General features: G+C 33.5%; 6 protein-coding genes across 9 annotated transcripts in view; 3 read left to right on the top strand and 3 right to left on the bottom strand.

Moving 5' to 3' along the window:
* LOC116847052 (serine/threonine-protein phosphatase 1 regulatory subunit 10) overlaps nt 1-4,249 on the top strand; it is a 17,356-nt gene extending 13,107 nt beyond the window's left edge. For all 3 annotated transcript variants that reach the window (XM_032821628.1, XM_032821630.1, XM_032821629.1), the window contains 4 exons: nt 47-179; nt 371-694; nt 862-1,021; nt 1,818-4,249. In XM_032821628.1, the coding sequence (XP_032677519.1) occupies nt 47-179; nt 371-694; nt 862-1,021; nt 1,818-2,631 (1,431 nt within the window). In that variant the 3' untranslated portion in view covers nt 2,632-4,249. The remainder of the gene's footprint in view (nt 1-46; nt 180-370; nt 695-861; nt 1,022-1,817) is intronic.
* Nucleotides 4,250-5,077: 828 nt separating this feature from the next.
* LOC116847053 (calcium load-activated calcium channel) lies at nt 5,078-6,243 on the bottom strand. The gene is made up of 4 exons (XM_032821631.1): nt 5,960-6,243; nt 5,678-5,755; nt 5,269-5,588; nt 5,078-5,189 (listed from the first exon to the last, which is right to left on the bottom strand). Exons 1-4 carry the CDS (start codon nt 6,018-6,020, stop codon nt 5,097-5,099), a joined length of 552 nt encoding a protein of 183 aa, XP_032677522.1. The 5' UTR covers nt 6,021-6,243; the 3' UTR covers nt 5,078-5,096.
* A 2,178-nt stretch (nt 6,244-8,421) lies between these two features.
* On the bottom strand, nt 8,422-9,460 carry LOC116847076 (RNA guanine-N7 methyltransferase activating subunit-like). Of its 2 annotated transcripts, none has more exons than XM_032821683.1 (2): nt 9,298-9,460; nt 8,422-8,804 (listed from the first exon to the last, which is right to left on the bottom strand). In XM_032821683.1, exon 2 carries the CDS (start codon nt 8,789-8,791, stop codon nt 8,489-8,491), a length of 303 nt encoding a protein of 100 aa, XP_032677574.1. In that variant the 5' UTR covers nt 8,792-8,804; nt 9,298-9,460; the 3' UTR covers nt 8,422-8,488. The 2 variants fall into 2 exon arrangements, with proteins under 2 accessions (XP_032677574.1, XP_032677572.1); XM_032821681.1 differs by having other exon boundaries at nt 9,051-9,364.
* A 2,366-nt stretch (nt 9,461-11,826) lies between these two features.
* On the bottom strand, nt 11,827-16,683 carry LOC116847085 (protein pigeon). The gene is made up of 10 exons (XM_032821697.1): nt 16,365-16,683; nt 16,097-16,233; nt 15,702-16,017; nt 15,276-15,526; nt 14,033-15,204; nt 13,243-13,575; nt 12,772-12,986; nt 12,445-12,654; nt 12,303-12,374; nt 11,827-12,214 (listed from the first exon to the last, which is right to left on the bottom strand). Exons 1-10 carry the CDS (start codon nt 16,417-16,419, stop codon nt 12,144-12,146), a joined length of 2,832 nt encoding a protein of 943 aa, XP_032677588.1. The 5' UTR covers nt 16,420-16,683; the 3' UTR covers nt 11,827-12,143.
* Nucleotides 16,684-20,907: 4,224 nt separating this feature from the next.
* Nucleotides 20,908-23,082, top strand: LOC116847057 (glyoxalase domain-containing protein 4). The gene is made up of 6 exons (XM_032821640.1): nt 20,908-21,209; nt 21,274-21,323; nt 21,629-21,894; nt 22,002-22,157; nt 22,310-22,485; nt 22,592-23,082. Exons 1-6 carry the CDS (start codon nt 21,120-21,122, stop codon nt 22,715-22,717), a joined length of 864 nt encoding a protein of 287 aa, XP_032677531.1. The 5' UTR covers nt 20,908-21,119; the 3' UTR covers nt 22,718-23,082.
* Nucleotides 23,083-23,421: 339 nt separating this feature from the next.
* LOC116847055 (poly(U)-specific endoribonuclease homolog) overlaps nt 23,422-24,463 on the top strand; it is a 5,734-nt gene continuing 4,692 nt past the window's right edge. Inside the window, exons 1-3 of the mRNA XM_032821637.1 lie at nt 23,422-23,580; nt 23,861-24,139; nt 24,235-24,312. Of these exons, the coding sequence (XP_032677528.1) occupies nt 23,529-23,580; nt 23,861-24,139; nt 24,235-24,312 (409 nt within the window). The 5' untranslated portion in view covers nt 23,422-23,528. The remainder of the gene's footprint in view (nt 23,581-23,860; nt 24,140-24,234; nt 24,313-24,463) is intronic.

Consider the following 24,463-nt stretch of genomic DNA (forward strand, 5'->3'; position numbering starts at 1 on the left):
TTTTAGAAATGCTATTAACGATAGATATAAAATTTGTTTCTTGCAGTTCTATCAAGATACTTTGGAAATAGAAGATGATAAAGAACAAAAAGAAAATAGCGAGGAAGATTTGAAAAAGGACAAGGATCTGGCAATGGATGATGACAAGGATAACAGAGATGACGATGACGGAAGTAACAGTGAGTGTATAGACTTATTAAGCGGAAGCGAGTTTCTTTCAAAAATGTTCCTCTTGAAGAATGCATATTGTACGTAAAGACAATCAAATAGTATATAAATGTTTCAAAAACATCTTAGAGAGATCTATACTCTTATCCGTATATATATAATTAATACTACATTAATATTTATTTACTTTGTCTTCTCTTAGCGCCAACACCCGAAGAAGATGTGGAGGATGCGAAGGATTCCGAATCGCCGGAAGATGCATCTTCGATAGTTTCGGATTCATCGAAAAAGGATAATGTTAATTCTTACTCCGAAATACGATACGTAGATGGACTTAGAAGTGTTTTACTACTTCAGAAACGTAAGGGACCAAAGAAGATCTTAAAGTGGAAGACGGATCTGGAATCTATACGTTATTTCGAGTTAGATGAAACAGAAAGAGTCAATGTGACGAAGACGTTTACCGATATGAAACAGATGGAGAAACAAAACGAGAGGGAAGCATTTCAGATGGCCAGAAAACTAAGTATGTATTTAATTAATTAATAAGATATTTTAATTTGATTCATATATAGTTAAATACATCATAAAAAAATATTTATTGATTTATAAATGGTTAATTATCTACTTTAGTTGTATCTAGTTATGCACACAAATAGATATTATTTATAAAAATGTCTTCCTTTTTGTCAGATAACGAAGATTTAATGGAAGAAAGAACAAGGTGGAAGCCTTTAATTCCTATCGATCTTCCGCCTCCCTTAGTGGAGCCTGGAAAAGACAGCAGGGAGAAAGACATTCAATATGCTCGTGAAAAAGGCATTCTTCAAGCGCTTTATTTTAACCGAAGCATGTATGTATTTTATGTTATATATTATTAATTAAATTTTGAAGCAGATGCAAGTCTTTCTTATTGAATTATATTGGCCCATCTCGACAGACACTTGAAACTAGTTGTATACAGGGTGTCCCAGACTTTCCTCCGCATATTTTGTGGGAACGTAGAATGGATTGAGGTGAACATAAAAGTTCCATACCGTTTTGCGATATTCGCAATAAATTTCAAGATATTAATTAAAAAAGATTGATGAATGATCACACGCGATATGGTAGATGAGCGCCATCTGCCGTTGTATATTTATACATTAAGTCAAATTGAACAAAAAAGTCTTCTATCATTTTGCAAATAATCACACAGATTTTTAGATATTAATTAAAGAAAATTTGTATACATATTATGGTACACAATTCTGTATGTGGGTGCGTGTGTAACAATTTTCTTTAATTAATATCTAAAAATCTATGTGGTCATTTGCAAAATGGAATTGAATAGAGGACTTTTTTGTTCAGTTTGACTTAATATATAAGTATACAACGGCAGACGGCGCCACTGCAGCTTATCTACCATATCGCGCGTGATCATTCACCAATCTTCTTTTTTCGACTATTATTGCGAATATCGCAAAATGATATAGGACTTTTATGTTCATTTCGACTTGTTCTACATTTCCACAAAATATCCGGAGGATAGTCTGGGACACCCTGTATAACTTGTTTGATTTTACTAAAGCGAGTCATATTGTATAATTCGTCGTTGGATCTTCAATTAATCATGAAGATCTCTAATTCCGATCGTTCTTGAATTGCAGGATTCCGGATTCTGCGGCCGAGCCAGATGAGGAACGACACCACGTGGTGACCGACCCAAAGGTGATACCATTGGACGACCTTACAGGTAATAAGGAAAGCGAGAAGGACTTTACGTCGGTTCCATGGCCCGAACCCAAGCCGCAATTAATACCTCAACCGCCAGCGGTAACGACGTTCCACTACCCAACATTCCCACACAATCAGCAGCCGATGATGACGCCTATGGGACCACAACAGGCAATGGGTCCCATGTCGCAGATGCCACAACAGATGATGACTCCTACGCATATGGGTCCTATGAGCCAAGAAATGACAGGACCGATGTCGGCCGGTGGTGGCGGTTGGAGAACCGGTGACGGCAAAGTCGTAGTACCCGATGTCAGTATGAATCCCATGGCGAACATGTCTGGTGGTTTCAATCAGGGAATGGAAGGTGGACCAATGGTTCCGCCTGGTATGATGGGTCCACCACCCATGTACAACCAACAACAAGAGGGTTACGGTATGATGGGACCAGAAGACATGGGTGGGTTCAATAATATGAATCCCAATAACTTCCAAGGTCCACCTGGACCGATGTACCCACCTGGACCCAATTTCCCAGGACCCAGAGGGGTGCCCATACATAGTCGAGGTCGAGCTTGGTATCGTGGTGGCGGACCTGGTAGAGGTGGTTGGAGAGGCGGTGGTGGCGGTTGGCGAGGAAGTGGCAAACAGCCGCCAGTATGCCGACAATTTTCTAAGAACGGTTATTGTCGGGTGGGCGATAAATGCCAGTATCTTCATCCTGGCGTGAATTGTCCACCGTTCTAAATGTAGGACGAGGATCAGGCAATTGCAGCCTGTTCGAAATGACGTATCACGCTGTGTAAGAATCTTACCCATCACGTGTCGTCGTGTCGACGATAAAGATTTATCTTCGCAGCAAAAATCCTAGAGACGTTGACAAACAACGCGAATGTGTAAATGCATGAGTGACTCGATTACATCGCCGAAGAAGCGCCGTGTATCTCGAAATCTCGTGTATCTTCACCGGAAGGTATAATGAATGACACATAATACCGTACAAAAATCTCTCCATGATGCTGGTTAAAATTCATCTCCAGAGAGAGATTATCTCCGTAGAAAGTCGCTGAAACCGACGTAAACACATAGAAGCCACAAATAATTTAAACACGCCATATTCTATATAATTTATTTTTATGAGAACTCGTAAATATATGGTTCCATTTAGATGTTCTCCATAGGAATATATTAGTCGCAATCATAGTCGCGATAATACGTTAATTCAATCTCGTCGTTCGATTGTAAGACGGATTGATTCCCGTGTACCTAAGTTATTCCTTATGTTAAGTAAATCTCGATGTGCAATTTTTTTTACTGTATAAGTCTTATTGTATAAAAATAGAATGATAGGACTCTGCGTTTATTTAACAATCAATAAGCCTGTAAGTTTTTGTAAATACAATCGCATTTTCTTAGCGTGAATGAGCGCGTGCGCCACAGGGTGTTTTATACTTGTCGCGACATTTAATGTCATCAAGTATGAATGCATAATAAGAAAAAAAGAAAGAAAAAAAGAATTTAACACAACTATGTGAAACTTATCGATTGCTAGACGGTATAGCGTCCACGTGAACAATGCAGAAATAATTAAAAGATTCTATTTCTCGTAAATTTTTTTTCTTCGACTGTTTACCACATCCTAAATCTCTTTGCTGCAGTACGTGAAATCATGTTGGCATCTTAATTTTGCGTTTTTGTTTCCTGTAAGTTGTCACTGTCGAGATTACAATTATATAATATTCTGTTTCGGAATTATATATGACTAAAAAGAAATCATAAATATCGTCCCAGACAGCACACATGTCCAAAACTGGGACATAAGACGTCTTTAAGTCGACTTTAAGATGTCTGGACATAAGAGGTCTTTAAGTTGTCTTAAAGATGTCTTAAAGACATCTTATGTCCCGGTTTTGGACATTGTGCTGTCTGGGGTTACTATGTCGTATATGAATTATATGATTATCACACGTACACATCATTATTTTTGAATTTTATACATTTCAAATTGCGTTATATAATATCATGTTTGCTTCACGCTGAAAACAGTAGAATTCTGAAATATAAATGGATTATTATAATAATATTCAATAATGGCAAATAATAGCAACAATGGCAAATAATAGAACACCAAAAGTTTCAACAGTAAGCTTACTCCTTACGCTTTTTGTCATAATAATTTCTACGTGTAGATTCTCTGTAAATATCACGATTGCATAACATATATGAATCGATAATTTTAATAAAAGGCAGGTTGGCTTAAATATAAGTTTTGTTGATATGTAACAAGTAGAGAACAATTATAAAATATTACACGAAATTCTATGTGTATCATCTAAGATAGAAAGATAATCAATTCGATTTGGTATTATTCGATCGGATTTTCAACAATGTATAAAATTGTGAAACAAAGTTCTTTATAACTCAGACTATCGTTAAAATATATAGGGAGTGTAGTATAATAAACATATAATATATATACAATACATACACTCCATCATATACTATATATAGCCTAGTATTATAAATATAAATATATATATATATATATATATATATATATATATATATATATATATATATCGTAAATTTTTTACTATGTAAGAAAATGGTTGCGCTCTTTTGTATATGGTTGATCATTATGTTTGTATATAACATCGATTGTTGTATAAGCGCTGCTTTATGAAAATATACAAGTAACAACTCTATTTTTTAAAATTGCCCACTGATTTTGTAAATTATATATAAGGTGTGTATATCCTTTATTATATTACATGTTATAAAATACTATAGAGATTTAGTATTTTACATACATATATATTCGAAATATTTCACATTGAAATAATATTATACAAAATTCATGTTTTTATGCTTAATTTCTATTAGATCCTTATCTTTTTTTGTACAATTTTTAATTATTATGTTATTTATATAACAAATAAACTGATATAATTTTACGTAATTTTTTCTTTTTTAAATAATACAAAGTATAAATATCTGTTTTACTTGTATTTTATATATTATTCGGAAATGATATACATTGAAATCTAAGAATTTTGTTTAAAAATATTTTTAAAAATATTTTTACATATAGAGTATAAAGTAAAACAATAAATATTGTACAGATCAATCAAATATGAGTAAGCATCCAAAATTTAGCAATAGGGTGTGCAAAAATTGATGAAAACATTGGTCGTAATTTTTCAAATATGAATTTATTTAAATTGTTGAGGGGGAGGTCCAAAGATACCTCCACTTTGTTTGCTTGCAGTTCTGGATGGTGCAAAGCCAAGCATTTTCTGAATGTTCTAATGAAAAATCACAAGAATGTATTAAATATTTTGCATATATTTAAATATATTCATAATAGTATATTATTAAATTTACCTGTCTGATACTCATAGTACATAATATATACAAAAATATAAATGAACATTCTGTGTAATCATCGCCTGACAGATTTCTATGTGACAAGCCTTGTATCCAACTGATTGGGACAAATGGCAATCTAGCAACAACTCGTCCATCAAATATATTGTTGAACATACTTAAAAGCGCTGTGAAGGCAAATCCAATTGCAAACATTGATTTCATTTTCACAAGAGACAAGTCTCGATTATTATTTTTTAATCTTTCCTCTTCACGCTCTATCTTTTTCTTTTGTTGTTTATCCAGAGAATCACCATGGGCTTCTTTTCTCTTTTCCACTAACAAGTAAAAATATTCTATATAAATAAATGTCACATAGCGTTTAATATTTCATATAATTATAGTAATATTTTTTTAGTAAACTTACACTTCTTACTCTGCTTTTCCACTTCAGCCTTCAATTTTTGATATTTTTCAGTTCTATACACCATTAGCCATGTTAATCCTAAATAATACATTTAAGTAAATTTAAGTTAATTTAAGTAAATATGTTAAAACATATAAGTCTATACTTTTTATACGTTCAAATATATATGATGAAATATTAATAAATATTGGAATATATATATATGTACATAAATAATTCTATACTATTTAACTTAAGCTTAGCAATAAATTTTTAATTTATTGAAATTATTTGTTACTTTACCTTCACCTAACAATGCTGTGCATATGCTGATAAATACAATTAGAATAGTATCTGCCCACATATTTGCAAGAATTATATGTATTTTAGTATCTTTTTCTAGACATATAACTTAATTTTTTATATAATTAGTTTATATCAATTATTTTTCGTGTAGTCAAAAGCATGATAAAAAATGCATCAAGAATGACTGTTCATCGGAATATTTCACTGTATGGACCATAGGTATATCCATGGACGTAAGAATATATGGACGGAGCACATTGTAGCATAGGTGAAGCCAAAGGGATGAAGCGCAAGAGGTGAGAGGAATGATTGTATTGGCTCTTGCACACAAGACGCGGTAATGCTTGCCGCGCGGCAGAAGTCCACGCGACAGCCAATCAATATGTTGTTTTTCCGTAAGAGCTAGAAGGTTATTACGGAAAGCAGCATATTGATTGGCTGTCGCGCGAACTTCCGTAGCGCGGCAAGCATTACCGCGTCTTGTGTACAGAAGCCATTACTTTAATAAACCAATCATAATAAATAAATCTAAAGTCAGCGGCACACGATGCTTGTTTCGTGCTGGATTGCTTGGGGTGGACCCGATTGACCACGATACAATTGGACACAGATTGTAATGATTGGTTCGAGCTAGTAATTCACTAAATAATTCTTTTCATCGGTTGGTTGTGTCTAATCGTACCGTGGTCAATCGGGACGCTCCCTTTTATTTCACTTTAACTTATTGCACCAGTGTAGCAGTGCAGTTGAAAAAAACAAACCACATGTAGCGTCCACTAAACGTCTGAGTACATGTGAGGAGGTTAGTAAATATTGTCTTATTGTTTATTGTTAATAAATCGTTGGAATAATGGTGCAGTGTTCCCAGTAAACATACATGTCTAAAAGATGTCGAAAAGATATCTAAAAGACGTCTTATGCAACAAAATGTTGCATAAGATATCTTTTAGATATCTTTTCGACATCTTTTAGACATGCATGTTTACTGGGTTGTGTTCTTTTTTGCAAAAGCAGATTGGGCTGCCAAAATTGGAAAAAATCAAAGTGAAAAAAAATCACATTTTATAGTTAAGATAACCTTTTAATGATAATGAACTGTTAATGAAAAACTGTTTTTAAATATTCTTCACAGTATTCCAAAAGATGATATGCTTCATAAATTTTGGCTTGATATATTATATATTAAATCAATATCGAATTCATCCCGCGTTTACTCCCTGCACTTCAACGAAGAGTCATTTACTAACAGTGGCTCTATATGTACAATTAAGCGGAATGCATTGCCAAGATTAAGATCTTTACTCGACAAATCTTTAACCTCGATTTTCTCGAAAACAAAGTTGTAATAAGAAAATATTCTTTTTTTACTTATTTTTGCATAGAATCGTCTCCTACTCACTGTGTTATTATTAATTTTTCACGTATTATTCTGAATTATATGTTCATGTTCTTAATATTTCGTTTATAATTGGCGGTACTGCGCATGAGTACAACTCAACCAATCAAATTCAGGCACAGTTTTAGAGATATCTCGTCTCTCAAATCGGCTTCATCCCCCTTGCCTATAAACTCAGCTTACGCTCTATCCTTATATTCCTACATCCATGAGTAGCCCTCGAACTGAATACGGATTTATAGTGTTGTGTCGGCGATTACGACAATTGGAATGCAACTTGTGTCGCTATGTGCATGAAAGTGTCTAGGGATATTGCAATTGGAAAACACCCTATGCGTAGTAAGGGTTATCGCACACAAATTGACATAACTGCATATGCATAGCATAAGATCGTATGGACCAATGAGCATCGAATATTAAGCATCGAACATCAATATGGTGACTTAATACTCGATGCTCATTGGTACATACGGTCTTATGCTATGCATATGCAGTTATGTCAATTTGTGTGCGATAGCCCTAATGCATCTCGTTTTGCGGAGCAGTACGACGATTTAGGGCTATCGCACACAAATTGACATAACTGCATATGCATAGCATAAGACCGTATGTACCAATGAGCATCGAGTATTAAGTCGCCATATTGGTATTCGATGCTTAATATTCGATGCTCATTGGTCCATACGATCTTATGCTTGCATATGCAGTTATGTCAATTTGTGTGCGATAGCCCTTAAACTTTCATATTAGATTTCTATGCGTCAAAATATACAACATTGTTAATTTTTAGTTAAATCGATGATGAGGACTCTAAACTGTATAATTACCGTATTTTCAAGTAATCCGACTCATTGATGAATTTATTCTATCAAGTTATAGAAAAGACTTAATTGTTTTAATATTATGATCAAACAGTTAATATAAAATTAATTTTAATTAATTCCTATAAGTACAGCTGCAAGCAGCCACAATGTTACATAACAGAGAGAAAATTAATAAAACACACAATAAGTTATACTATTATATATTATCAGATAATAATTATGTAGTGAAAAAACAAAAATAATTAGAATTAGTTTAGAATTTATTTTTATATATTCCATTTATATTTGTGTTTATGTGTATGTGTACTAATACATTCTTTGTCGATGATGCATATGATGTTTACCAGCATGACGTTCCCATCTTTCATTTCTTTCATTACTTCGACGATCCCAATGGTGATTACGTTTATTTTGATTTTGATTCTGACGTGTCCAGTCGTAAGGTCTACGTGGTTTATTATACCAAGGATCCACAATTGGTGGTTTTTTAGGAACTTGTCTCTTGATTTCCATAAAATTGGTATCCTTTTCTGTATATCGGTCTTTAAACTCTTCTTCGCATTCTGCTAAGAATTTCTTTTGTTCACTCGTCAAAATGATATCACCCATAATGTTACTAAATCTGAAATTGATATGAAATATAATTAATAATAAAATTAATGAAATATGATATGGTTATATCTTTTTATTGATGCTTTGTGTATAAATATAATTTTGTTAAGATCATATATAATACATTGTAATTATGTAATATAGTTAAATCAAGTATGTTCATATTGATATTTACAATGTATATGTATATGTACAATGTATATATAAAACTAATGTAAATCATATATAAGACAAATATAACGATAAAGTAACTTACAGTCAAATGTATATTATTATAGGATTTTCTCTGATTAATTTAACCTCTTACTGACATTTTTTACGAGAAAATATTGTAAATATTTGTAAATATTCTCTGCAGTACAAAATATACTGACTACTCTACGACGTCACTAATAGTTTGTCAGTTGTATTTATTAATCACATTTATACTGATTGACATGGAGAGAAATCTAAAAGTGGTAACCACAGACTAAGGAATAAGGGGACGGAGACTAAACACTTACTTTTGGCGAGAGGGGTATATACTCAGGAACGCGGGGGGAACTGTTTGTCGCCATATTGGTTTCTACCTTCCTTCCTTCTTGGTTTGGCCCCGGATAGAATCCATCGCCATCTGGTGTTTCCAACAGATTTGAGCAGCCATAAGATGGCCGCTTAATTCAAATACTGATATCCGAGTTTTTTAAGAATTTACAAACGATGTCTAAAACAATCGGTGTTTCAATGAATGCGAGTTCGTGTATGTCCTTTGAAAGATTAAATCTATGCAGATCCAATAGCAATGCATCAGCATGCCTTTTAAAGTCAATACAATCAAAGAAAAGATGATTCGCTGATTGAGAATCGTGACCACACGGGCAGGATTTATCTGTAGTTATGCCTTTGTCGTACAAATGTAAGTTGCACCTGGTATGAAATGACCTAAGCCTATTAATTATAACAATGTACTTTCTAGGAATATGCTTAAATTGCTTGAACCATGGATTTGACAAATCTTTGTTTCTGGTTCTATTAAAATATCTGTAGCCTTTATATGAAGCAGTTTGTTCCAATATAGAGTATGAAATCTGTTTATAGTGTTTCAAAGTTGCTGAACAGAAGTTAGAATAAAAATAGCGGTTTTCATGATGGGCAACAAGATTTGTACTCTGATGTGCTGCCTGTGATGCGAGAAAGTCTACTAGATCATTGCCATAAAGATTAATGTGCCCAGGGGCCCAGGCAATCATTATATTACTATCAAAGTTATTGGCCGAGAGCAAGAGTTTCTTGATCACATATATATAGTGTGGTTTAGATCATTGGTAATCCACCGAGCTAATAGCTGTTACCACGCTTTTAACGTCGGTAACGATTAAATAATTAGTCCCAATTTGTAATTTTATATACGAAATGGCTTTGATAATAGCTAAGGCTTCGATTTCAAAAATAGAAAAATAACTAATTGGTTTCTACCATCTCACACATAAGGTCTGTTCTTTGTAGCTGCACTGCTGAACTTGTGCAATAAGTTATGGCTCCTGCACACAGGACGCGGTAATGCTTGCCGCGCGGCGGAAGTTCGCGCGATAGCCAATCAATATGCTGCTTTCCGTAATAACCTTTTAGTTCTTACGGAAAAATAACATATTGATTGGCTGTCGCGCGAACTTCCGCCGCGCGGCAAGCATTACCGCGTCCTGTGTGCAGGAATCAATAGACTGCGTTCGTTTTGACGCTTATAGCGTGTAAGCATCATTTGTCCTTGTTTAATATTTGATAGAAACAAGGATGAAATAATGCTTAGAGCGTTGTAAGCACCAAAACGAACGTAGCCATAGTAGTATTAAGCTGTGTTCGGAAACGTCACTCGAGTACTCTCCCTCTTTTTTTATCTCACTCTTGTATTTCGCTTACTCCAACGGCTATCGTCTAGTAGTGTGCACACAGTGTGTGTTTCCGAACGCAGCCTTACATGGGTGCGTTCGGAAAACACGCTACCAACGCTACCACTTCTTCTATCTTTATCGCTCCTTAGATGTACAACAAGGACAGAATAACACGGTAGCGCTGAATACTGCTAATAGCGAGCTCCCCGAAAACACTCATATATGCATGGTCCCATCCAGGCTGCGTTCGAAGAGACGTTATTTAGCGTTATGAGTGTGTTCTGTCCTTGTTTGTTTCTAAAAATTGAACAAGGACAAAGGATGTTCAAAGCGCTAAATAGCATCTCCCCGAACGCAGCCAATTTATAATACTAACTCATACAAGTATTTATAATACCAACTCATACAGAATATCAATATTATAATGTTTAGCATTTAAGTTTTTTGGCACACTCATTCAGGAATGTGTTAATAAAATCATAAAAAAATAAGGGAGCGTCCCGATTGCCTACAGTACGATTGCACACAAATCAATCGATGATAAGAATTATCTAGTGAATTACCAGATCGAACCAATCATTACAATTTGTGGTCAATCGTACTGTCGGCAATCGGGATCCTCCCAAAAATAACGCACGTGAAATAGCAATAATATAAATGCTTCTCACTTTATAATTTATTAAAATTTAATTAAAATACAAGATAATTTTTATGTAATTCAAAGATTGCACATTTTTATGCTTAAGTAAGTTTAAACGTGATAACAATATGCGTGATATACATTTTTCAATAATATAATGTATTACTTTATTATTATATTGCTAATTCCTGGGTGGTAATTTTTTGCATAAGAGATAGGGGTTTCTCAAAAACTTCAGAAAAAAATGTTTGCAATATAGAATACATACTTTTTGGTAAGGTGATCAGACGTCCCGATTTTTCACCCTTTGTTTCGAATTTTTTCGAGTGCTATTTGGGACACCGATTTGACATCATTTTCAATGATTGTCAAGTGATTTTCGGATCTTTTCACTCCCCGCTTCACACATTTATGAAGTGTCCCGAATTCAGGACTGGAAATCTGATCACTATTTTTGAATAATTGAACTTTCGTTATTTTTTGTTATCTATTGATATATTAAATGTATAATCAGTGATGGTAACTAAGTTTTGATGGTACTTGATATTTTTGTCAAAATAGCAATATCCATAATTGTAAATATATCTTACAACAATGTTTCCTCAACGCTTTGAGAGATATAAGCTTAATAAGATATACATAAGATTCAATAACAAAATTATATAAAAGTATAAAATACGCGATATCTTATCCAAGTACATATGAAAATTATATATAAATTCGCATAAGTGGTTATTAATTATTTGTTAAATAAATCCTTTTACTTAAAAAAACATTCTTTGGTAGTTGTCAGTACCAATTATACTGACAAAATACGATTCCACATTAAATTCAATACTAGTTAAAGAAAATCTTCTGTAGATGTGACTGTTGCCTCTATCAGTAATCCAAAATCCAATTCAGTAAGGCTGGCTAAAGAAAAAGTTAGATATTGTTAAGAGTATCATTGTTTTAAGATGATGTAATTATAATCATGTTATCAATATGATATAATTCTCACCTTTTGCAGTAAGTAAATCTAAGAATGTGTCTAATGGCGAGAGACGGTCTTCTGAAGGGAATGCTGCTAAACCTAGAAGCAATTAATGGGCGTGTTGTTTCAATATGAGTTTATTGAAACATTTCTTTTACATTTTACTTACTATTATGATGATTACGATGTTGCAAAGGTCGGTTACCGACTCGATTTTGACTTTCTTCGCCACATAGAATATTAGCGGCATGTTCTCTGGCTCGCAGCATTAAACTAACTGGATGTAACCATTGATTTAACAATCTTTTTGCACGAGATCTTGGCATTAAGGAGAGTAACCCCAGTTTTTGAATGACATCCTTTTTCGCATCGCTCATATCTACACAGATAAGTTGAACAGTCAATTACTGTCATCGTTTATTACTGTCAATTACTGTCATGTCTTATTGTGTTCGAATATTCGTGATACGCAAATATTTTTATCGTGAGGACATACCAGCTAAAATAGCTTTCCCGACGTCAACCTGCAGTTCGAATACCGAGCGTTGAATGTATTGCAAAAACATGGAGTAATCGAGAGTGCGATATCCGAGGTAAGTGAAGAACGACGCAAACCCCTGCGGTGCTGGGTAAGCGATACTCTCTATAGAATACCTGTATCGTTGCAAGAGTGTGAATAGCAACCATCGCCTCGCTTTATCCAATTTATCTCTGTAAAAAATAACATTAGATAAAGAGTTGAGATGAAATAAGTTAATAACTGATAAGATTCATCGTGGATGAACAAGTTGATACTCGAAACATTATAAATTACGGACATATTCAAGACGGTCCCTTCTACATATTCTTTCATATAATGTAATCTCTATTTTATTAAATATAGATTTAAGACATTTTCAGAAATAAGTTTTTCAATTGTATCAACGACAAATTAAAAATTTTGTATCGATATGGAAATTGGGCTTACATAAGACTAAAGCCACGTTCCTGCTCAATCCTTGGATCGACGCCAGTTGCTCTGCAGAGTATCTGACAGAGCGTACGCGAGGCTTCCAATTGTGCAGCTACGTGTCTCGTGGCCATGGCGTGAACATGTAACGTGGTACAAGAGCCTCGGGTGAGCATAGTTGACGTGTGCGTGCCGTTCTTTAGAAGATACATAGAGAGTTCGCGCAAATTCACCGACACAATATGTTCCTGCTTCGAGGCAGTACAACTTTCCATCTCATTAAACGGCAGATTAGAGTCCAATTTCATGCTGCGATTAACCATCAGGTCTCCAAGTGGCATTGCAACAAATCTGCAACATAATTCGTAATAAATATCATACAAACATAATCGTACAAATTATATTATAACACACAAATAGTAAATGCTACATAAATGTAACGGTAAATATATAAGCATAAATGTATACATAACAGTAAATACATGATTATTTACGAGTGTGAAAATATTATTTAAGTTATATATATATTAAGTAATATGAATAAGATAAATTTCTTAATTTTGTAAAAAAAATTCACAAATAAATTAGCACAATGTAGCGTAGCTCGAATATGCATTGACTCATATCATGTAATTTCTCATATTTTTGTAATGACTCACATATATAGTCAATTCTTAAACATTAAAATTATTTCAAACTACTTATATCTGTGAATTTCTAAAGTCTAAGAAATTATTTTGAAGTTAACATAATCTGCTTAACAAATTTATGCAATTTCACATGGAATTTGAGTACAAACTACTATTACCCTCCACTTGGCGACATCGGGGTGCTGCATCTGGACAATGCCTCTGGTTGATAGCAAGCTAAAGAAACCAGTAGTTTTTCTGCGATACGACTGGGATTAAATCTCTGTTTGTCACCACCATTTTTATTCAGTTGATCCCACAATCTGGTCCACAAGTCGCTACGATATGGGACGAGTCTTTGTTGCGGTGAGAGCAACATTACTGACGTATTCCAGAGTTTCTCATGACTTAACGTGACACTTAAGTCGTTCACCTTTATATCAAAAGTTTGATAATCCCCTATGGTGGTGACTGGTAACAGGGACAATAAGGGGATAGTGTCTGTGAGGAGATTCTTCTGCACCAGTGCGTAAGAGCTGCCTATGAGAAATTCTTGCATGAAACGCACAATATCCAAAGAGCGCGGCTTTTCTGCAAGGACCGAGACTAACTCCGCGACGATTTCCATGTCGGTTTTGTGACAAAGAAAATAATGAAGTATCCCCAAACGAGTTTCTACTGAAGTCTCCTTGCGGAAGACCTCGACGAGGAAGTCCGTGGGAATTGTTAGTTGCACGAGATCCAAAGTGGGTAAATCTATCGTCCACACGCTCGAACTAGAATTCGGGAGTGAGTTACTCCCGTCGGAATGGTTTGGTTTGCCATCTATGTTATTATGATAGGAGTTCCTTCTCGTTCCTTTACCAGTATTATCCAAATCGAATAATGGCACCAAATAAGAAGCACGAGATGGCATCGACGGTGGTGGGCCGCACAGTATGTGGCAACAGGGCTCGTGATTCAATCCGATCTCTAGGAAGTGCAGAAACAATCCTGGCACGAACACCGCCATGTGATGATTCTCGTATATCGCAAAGGTTGGTCTCATGAGTTTGGCACGTGACCACGGTATACCCGGTATAACGCAGTGGATCACGCAGCTATGATGTAGCAGAGTCACCGAGTATGCAAAATGCACCGTGTTAGAGTCGTTCAGCGAATTAAGTACATGCTGCGGCGGCTGTACGGGTCGGTAAAGATAGTGGTGACAAACGCAGACCATTCCCTTGGAATCTGACACCATAATGAGATCTAGAGAACAGTCGTGCACTCGCAGTGGTATTACGTCGTCTTCGTAAGTGCCACAATTGGAAGACGTCAACAGTTGCGGTAAATTCAACGGAATATTCAGCTGGCAAGTTTCAGTAAACATTAGAGTTTAGACAAACAATTCATATTCTTGTTATTTTATTAAACTCTTACCACCGTTTCATGAGGCAAGTCATCATGAAATTGAAGACCACTGAGTGTGGGTCTTGAAGGCTTGGAATTGTTTTCATCTTCGGAAACTAAACTCGCAGGAATTTGTCGATGGTGTATATGGTAGAGAACTTGATTGATCATGTCCCACTGAGCCCATATGAATGTTTTTACAAGTATTTCCGATTTTAGCTCCTTTATTAGCTTGGAGTCGCTCATGTTTATATCAAATTGAACTGTGTACGTCAGAATACCTAGAAGCAATGCATGGTTCAAATTACATAAAGATTTGATGTTCACAAAAATTACTCAACTTTATATTTTAATATCTGCTTACAAAGATAATTATAATTTAATTGAAATTTGCATATAATATATAAATACAATGATCCTAGTATAAATTCTTATTTATGAATAGAATTTACTTACATTCATGGTGTATCAACATTAGGAACTTGTCCATGCAAAGTTGTTCCTTCTCTCTGTACAAAAATTGTACCCGTACTTGCTTGGACTTTTCAATACCTAAATTATGCACTTTGGTTTCATTAGTTGATAATTCAATAATAAATGCTCTATAGAACTCTGTTTCACAAGTTGTATTATCATTACTTGAATAGTGTTTTTTAGGAGAATCAGTTGTTTCTAAACAATTTTTTTCTTTTGTTACATATCCTAATAATGTTCGGCTTTGGTTTACTGTAGCTTGAACAATATTTAACACTTCTTGAAAACGGTGTAATATCTAAATGATTCAAATATTCAACATAAGTAATATTATAGATATCTATGTAAAGATCAAACATTTTTAGTATATTTAATACCTGTAATTTATTGTTTAACTGATCATAACGGGCAATAACACTACATGATGTACATATATCGTTTTCCTTTGATTCTTGTACCCATCCAACAAGAATTGACCCATCTTTCTCTTGTCCTAACAGTTTCCATTGTTCCGCTGAAAAACAAAAAAAGTTTTGCATTCATCATCATACTAAACTTGGTATATTTAATAAAAGAGTTCCACAATATATTAGTTTATTATATATATTCAATATTATTAAAATTTGTTATAATAATAATAGTTACCTGTGTTGGCATTTTCTGTTAAGAGTGAACATAGTTTTGCAGCAAGATTCTCCATTATATTCGTTGGAGAATTAATATATGAATAATTTACATTCAAAGAAAGTTTCGATTAGTATACCAGCTAGTGTAAATAAAGTAGTCATATATACGTAACTCTTGACACTTCTGTCTGCTTCCACTGTTCTTGTCGTCTGCTTGTTGTGTGTATGAAGGGCTGCGTTCGCTTTGGGCGCTTAAGGTCTTCACACACAAATTGGCTGCGTTCAGTAGAGAAAGCTGCTTTGCAACTGTTGTAAAATTCGTGAATCTAATTGGAGCATGCTCTTAATTTTGGTTGAATCCAAGAGCATGTACCAATCAGATTCACGAATTTTACACAGTTGCAAAGCAGCTTTCTTTATTGAACGCAGCCATTGACATAACAGTAATGTAAAGGCCAAATCACACTAGCGATTGGCGATTGACGATTGACAATTAAAGATTAGATTTTAACGAATCAACAAGCTTCAACCTTGGCTTGCTTTGTTCCAATTAGTCAAGTTCCAATCTTCAATCGTCAATCATCAATCGCCAATAGCTAATGTGATATGGACTATAAGGTCAAATCACACTAACGATTGGCGATAGATGATTGACGATTGAAGATTGGAACTTGACCAATTGGAACAAAACAAGCCAAGGCTGAAGCTTGTTGATTCGTTAAAATCTAATCTTTAATTGTCAATCGTCAATAGCCAATCACTAGTGTGATTTGGCCTTTAAGGCGAATAATTAATTGTGATTGGTCAATTTCTTAAGGCTTAAAGCTTATGGAGAATTCACACCGCGTCCGATGTCCGACGTACGACGTCTGATATCCAATAAGAGAACAGCTTTCCAATAGAAAATTGAATTCTCTATTAGAAAACTGTTCTCCTATTGGATATCAGACGTTGGACATCGGACGCGATGTGAATTCTGCATTACTATTACAGATGCCCGATTCTTTCCCTAATAAATTTAGGGAAAAAGGGTTATTCATGCTGCTTGAATGTTTCATACTTTTCGCTTTTAAAAAGAGATAGACGCTTAATTAGACGCTTGGAAGAAACAATCGAGTTGGTTGTCTCGTTTTTGCTTCTTCGAAACATTCCAATATATTTCTGTCTAGTTTTAAATACGAAAAGTGTGAAAAGTGCAAACAACACGAATAAACCTATTTTTGGAGAAAGAATCGAATCGATTCAGAATCAGGCATCTCTAATTACTATACCTATTGTGGCTCGGGACTTAACCGGAGTTGATAAAACCGGCCTTAAACCAACCTACGGTTAAATTCTAACTACTAGAAATGCCAATGTCAAGATTGAATATAAATTGTTCATTGAGGTTCAGTATGACACTATTTATGGCACGTCGCATTTAAAAGTTGGCTACTTTGCTACTTTTAACCCTCGGTTATTGAGTTGGGCACGGCTAAAAAAAATCGTCGACTTCGATTTAATCGATTATCAAAAGTATCGTTTTTCTATAATCGATATTTTTTTAAAAATATCGATAATAGATTTAATTTTTTTGTTTTTCATAAAATAATATCAAATTAATAGCGTGTTCGACTAGTCCTGGGTTATTTGAGTGAGTCCCAGATGCGCACATTGACAAACGGATATACCCAATCATATGTCGTTGTTTATAGAGTATCTAGAATATCTCTAGGCATAGGTCGTTGTGGTTGGCTGTATCAGTTTGTCAATGTGTGCATCTGGGACGCTCCCGGTTAATCGCTCCAAGAGCGATCATAAATCATAAGTCTTTACTAGCCAATCATAAAGCTTACTTATAAATACTCGACCAATAAACGTAGGCTGAATAACCCAGAGTGGGTTGAGCTTAGTAAATTTTGCTCTGATTGGCTAAATTTTAATTCAATCTCAATCCTAATCTATAGTCTGATACGGGCTAAACACGCTAAAAGATTGAGATTACAGATTGGAATTAGAGCTCAGTCTATTTTTTCAATCTCCAGTCACAATATTAATCAATACCTTAGCAACTTTTTGACCATGTGATAGATCCATTTTACAAATAAGGATTTTTGAAAGTTCAGAAAAAGCGAGAGAGGTAAATTTCGTTCAATATAATGAAATTTATTTACAATTACATAATACACGTAATGTACCAATCATAGTAAGAATTACTGAGACCTCACTGAGCTAAATTATTTTCTGAAAGCAATCATATTATCAATTGCAATACTGCAGATCACAATCATACAGTTTGATTAGACAATCTTTGATTTTCAATTTTTAATCTTGATCTCCAATGCGTAGTCTGATTCTGACTTTACAGAGGGTGCTTTCCAGTTGCGTACACTGTGTTACACAAAACCAGTTTATTAGTTGCATATTATCTTACCAGATAATATATGACCAATAAACTGGTTTTGTATACGTGTGTGTCAAGATGTGTTAAGCAATTGGAAAGCACCCAGAATGTCAGGCAACATGTAATAGGAACAAGAAATAGCCAATGAAAAACTGTACTTTCACATGTGCGTCGGTTTCTATTGGCTATTCCCTCTTTCTACTGCTTGTTACCTGGCATTCTGTAAGGAGCTTTAAACTCTATATATAACTAATATCTCGGATTTATTAATAGAACTATTAATTGATCTCAGTGTGCACTGGTGCACATTAGTGCTTCCAATCAAATTCGCCATTAGTGAAATTATTATGAGAAAAGGGTCTTAGTAATAAAATTTAGTACATCGTACATCGTACCAGGGTTGGGAACGTTACTTTTTAAAAGTAACGCGTTACCGTTACCGTTACTTGCGGTAAAAAGTAACTCGTTACCGTTACTCGTTACTGATTCTAAAAAGTAACGCGTTACCGTTATTTGAAAAGTAACGATAAAAAAATCGTTACTTTCCGTTACTTTTGTAAAAAAAAAAGTTAAAATCGGCATGTAAAACGAAAAGTACCCTTATAGAAATATCATACTAAGAATCATTGATAATTACTTATTATCCAGTATTTTTAATATTGAAAATAAGTAATTATCAATGATTCTTAGTATGATATTTCTATAAGGGTAGAAGAGACAGTACATAAATTATACATATATAATGACAAAATATAAGATATTTAAGCGGAAAGCACACATTATTGCATAAAGCCCATTCTACATTAGTCGCAAATTGCAAGGTCGCAAAGAAATTGACTAGTTGATTGTTCTTCTTGCGACCGAAGAATAATCAATTATGATTGGTACAATTTCCTTGCAATCTTGCGATTGCGACTAATGTAGAATGGGCTTTAAGGGCTATTGCACACAAATTGACATAACTGCATATGCATAGCATAAGATCATATGGACATCGAATATTGAGCATCGAACACCAATATGGCGACTTAATACTCGATGCTCATTGGTACATACGGTCTTATGCTATGCATATGCAGTTATGTCAATTTGTGTGCGATAGCCCTAATATAAGACGTACCGTAAAAATGGACTAATTACAATCGAATTCACAAAAATGGCGACCTTACGGTTCGACGATACTCAAAGTGATTGGTCAGTTCTTAAGCTGGTGGCACATAGAAAAACTTAAGCAGTAAAAGTAAGCAGTAAGCAAATTGACCAATCACAGTAATTGATTCTTCTTACGGTCCAAGAATCAACGACTGTGATTGGTCAATTTACTTACTGCTTACGTCTTACTGCTTAAGTTTTTTTGTGTGCCACGGCTCTTAAGCGTCTTCTACAATGGCAGTAGGAGTAGTAGTAAGAAATAAGCAGTAAGCAAATTGACCAATTCCATTCTCACGTTTCAAAAATAATCGATTGTGATTGGTCTATTTACTTACTGCTTATTTCTTACTACTACTCCTACTGCCATTGTAGAAGACGCTTTACGTTACTGTTATGTCAATCGTGTGCGACACCCCTTAAAGGCCATCACACACAAAATTCCGTTAGAACTTAAATCGTAAGCGTAAGGAAATCGATCAATCCCAATCGAATATTTTTTTTTTTTTTGACTCTTCGTAATAATGGAGAGATTACGAAGAGCCGAGTGTTCGATTGGGATTGGTCGGTTTCTTTACGCTTACGTTTTAACTTCTTACGGAATTTTGTGTGTGATGGCCTTAAGTGTGGTCTACAATGAGAACTTAAAGGGACGTCTACATTGGAAGTAAACAGTAAGAAGTAGGAAGTAAGAATAAGAAATTGATCAATCATAGTTAATTATTCTTCTCACATTCGATTGTGGTTGATCAATTTCTTACTCTTACTTCCTACTTCTTGCTATTTACTTCCAATGTAGACATCCTTTTAAGGGACGTCTACATTGGAAGTAAATAGCAAGAAATAGGAAGTAAGAGTAAGAAATTGATCAACCACAGTCGAATGTGAGAAGAATAATTAACTATGATTGGTCAATTTCTTATTCTTACTTCCTACTTCTTACTGCTTACTTCCAATGTAGACGTCCCTTTAGCCATAAAATTTAAGCTTTAAATCCTAAGCCGTAAGAAGTTGACCAATCACAGTCAATTATAAGAAAAATAATTTCTTACCCATCCCTACTCGGTTAGCTTAACCGGAGGTGGTGAAACTGACCCTAAGAAAGCAGACTTTTTCTTGTCATATCCTTGTCTTTTTCGTTCTATGGGAATTGCGTCTGCTAGTTCTAATAAATTTGATTGATTACAGTTTTCTTGATTATTTTTCGTTGAAAGAATAAATCCAACAAGACTTCTGAGAAAAATGATTGCTGGACGTGCGTTGCATTTTGTCTTCAAGATACCTGATCGTGGATTAACAGCAAAGTTCTATCGTGAAATTCTTGGAATGAAGGTAATTTTTTTATTTTGATCAATCCAATTTGTTTATAATAAATTATCGACTTTTCTCTCTGCAGGTGCTAAGGCATGAGGAATTTGCAGATGGATGCGAGGCTGCATGTAATGGGTGAATAATCTATCATTAGTCATGTAGACATTAGTCATTAGTCATGTAACAATAAGTTTTGTAGTGTAATATCATTTATACATATATAAGACTCAGAGAAAGCAAAATTTTCTATTTCTTATTATTTATGTTGTTTATTAACTTATATTACAATCATATTTATTCTATTTTTAAGAAGCATATATATATATATTTAGTGTGATTATATATATATATCCTGTTGATACTTGTATATTCATTGTAATATTATTTATAATTTGTTTTATATTTTATATAATTTTATATATATATATATATATTTGTAGACCATATGCAAATCGTTGGAGCAAAACAATGATAGGGTATGGCCCTGAAGATACACATTTTGTAATAGAGTTGACATATAATTATGGAATTAAGGAATATGAAGTAGGAAATGACTTTAAAGCTATTACAATTCGTTCAAAAGACATTATTGAAAGAGCACGTGCTAATAATTGGCCAATGCAAGAAGAAAATGGAAAATTTGTAATGCAGGCACCAGGTGGATATAAGTATCATATCATTAATGAACAACATTTTGCTGACAATGGTAAATACAAGATGGATTATTTAAATCCATAATTTTAATATTGTAAAATCATAATTAGTATGTAATATTACTAATACTTTTTTTAAATGTATTGATATCTTGAACAGATCCAGTGGAGAAAGTCATATTATCCAGTTCCAATTTAGAACATACTATTGCTTATTGGAAGGACATATTAGGTTTAAAGATATTTGATCAAACAGACAAAAGTGTTCTCATGGGCTATAGTGAAGATCAAGCCAAACTTGAATTTGAAGATATAGGTAAGTTATGTAATATGTTAATTGTTTTATTTTCTTTTTTACATATTAACTATATGTGCGTGCATATATATATATATATATATATATATATATATATATATATATAATTATTCAAGTATCTAAATTATATTATTTATTGATGTGTGTTATAGGTATTGAAGTTAACCATGCAAAAGCATACGGACGTATTGCTTTTTCAATACCATTTTCAGAGCAGCCAAACATTCAAAAAGCTATTAAAGAAAGCGGGAATAAAATCTTGACTGACCTTATAACCTTAGATACACCAGGAAAAGCTTCTGTCAGAGTTATTATTCTTGCTGATCCAGTAAGTAGTGGATCAAATCATATCTAAAACAAATCATCTAAAATAATATCTAAATATGTTAATTCAAAGAAGGTTTTTGTATATTAATGATTGGTTGCATTTCTAGGATGGGCATGAGATCTGTTTTGTAGATGATGAAGGATTTAGACAACTGTCGATTCCCGATTATCCAAGTGAAGTAATCTTAGATAGATATATCCAAAAGGAGGCATCTGGTATAATAGATGCATAAATAATTACTAGCCCGCTATTATATTGAAGTATTATTTTTTTAATTTAAGAAGATTAAATATGTATATGTATATTTTTGTAAATTTAGTTTTATTTCGTAAAATGGCTAGAGTTTTTAAAGAAATAGTTAAATTTATACGAATTTATTTTATAACATAAAACATTAATAGTGATAGATTATAATATTGAAAAGTCTATATTTAAGAGATACAAGATCACAGTAAAAATATGTGGATATGTAAATAAAAAGTATTCACATGTCAAAGAAATTTTATTCTTTATAATTATTGTATGAAAAATTGAATAATGTATATTTATATATTTTTATATAATCACATTTTTTAAAAATTATATTTTATTAATGTATATTTATATATTTTTATATAATCACATTTTTTAAAAATTATATTTTATTACGTAAAAATATGAAATTAAAATTTAATATTTAGTTGAAATAGGAGAACCACATGACACACGGAAAACTAACGACGCAAAAACATAATTTTATATAATCACTTCATTGAAATAGAAATTATTGACGCTTTTGAGTACGCGATAGTATTTCTTACGCGATTCCAATATTAAATCATCTTTAATCGTATTGAAAACTTTCGTATTGAAAACGTTTGTATCAGTGAATGGTCAATAGGTCAACAACGTAATCTAACATTCCAAGAAAAACGTACTGTATGTACCAAGAAGACTGATAAATACGAGAGGAGATATGTATATATTTATTATTCTGTAGAGCCACTAAGTACGTCAGTTTCTTCTAGCTATCGTAGAACAATTATCACTTCGATATAACAGCAATGAAAATTCGAATTTTGCTATTTCTCTTTGTTCTAATTTTTCTTATAACCGGTAAGTAATTTCTACATAAAATATTTTTATATAAAATATAATTTTATATATCATTATAATATATAATATAGAATATATAATATAGAAAATATATAAATTCTAAATTTATTGTAAATTAGCTCTAATTTTTAAATTTATTTATTATCGGATATTGATACATATTTTATAAAAGTTCTAATAACAGTAATAATATATTATTAATATAGCAATGATGTATAAAAGTGACAATAATATACTTATTATATATTTATGGTTAAACAAATTTGCTTCGCACTTTCAGATAACGTCAACGCTGGAAGAAATTTCTTTTCCCGAGGATCTTCGTCATGGGGTCGAAGCTCTTCGTCATGGGGACGAAGCTCGTCGTCACCGGGTGGTTCTAGATCTAGTTCAAGTATTTTTGGACGTAGTAATACATCGGGTAGGCGCACGACAGGATCAAGTTCTTATGGAAGTTTATCTGGCAGACATACAACAGGATCAAGCTCAGTTACACATGGAAGTTCATCTAGTGGACAGAGGACAGGATCAAATCCGGTTGGGCATGGAATTTCCTCAAGTAAAAACATGAAAGGATTAGAAAAGAGACGTAGAGCTTGTTCTAGTATTCTGACGTTGCAGTACGATTATTACAAATATCATTAAAAATTACAGGTCAAACTTCATATCAGCAAAATAAAGACTCAAGTACATCATTCTTGCACGGTGAAGGGGGAGGTGCTATTCGACCATGTAAGTACAGTCACAGCAAGTGTTAACTTCCGTAAAGTGATAAAAATGTTAAGACGTAGATTTTATAATTATTTTTTGTTCTACTGCATTGATATATATATATATATATATATATATATATATATATATATATATATATATATATATATAT

The sequence above is a fragment of the Odontomachus brunneus genome, unplaced genomic scaffold (assembly GCF_010583005.1).
Source record: "Odontomachus brunneus isolate Ranch 3 - 2012 unplaced genomic scaffold, Obru_v1 Obru_scaffold_073, whole genome shotgun sequence".
Taxonomy (NCBI): Eukaryota; Metazoa; Arthropoda; class Insecta; order Hymenoptera; family Formicidae; genus Odontomachus; species Odontomachus brunneus.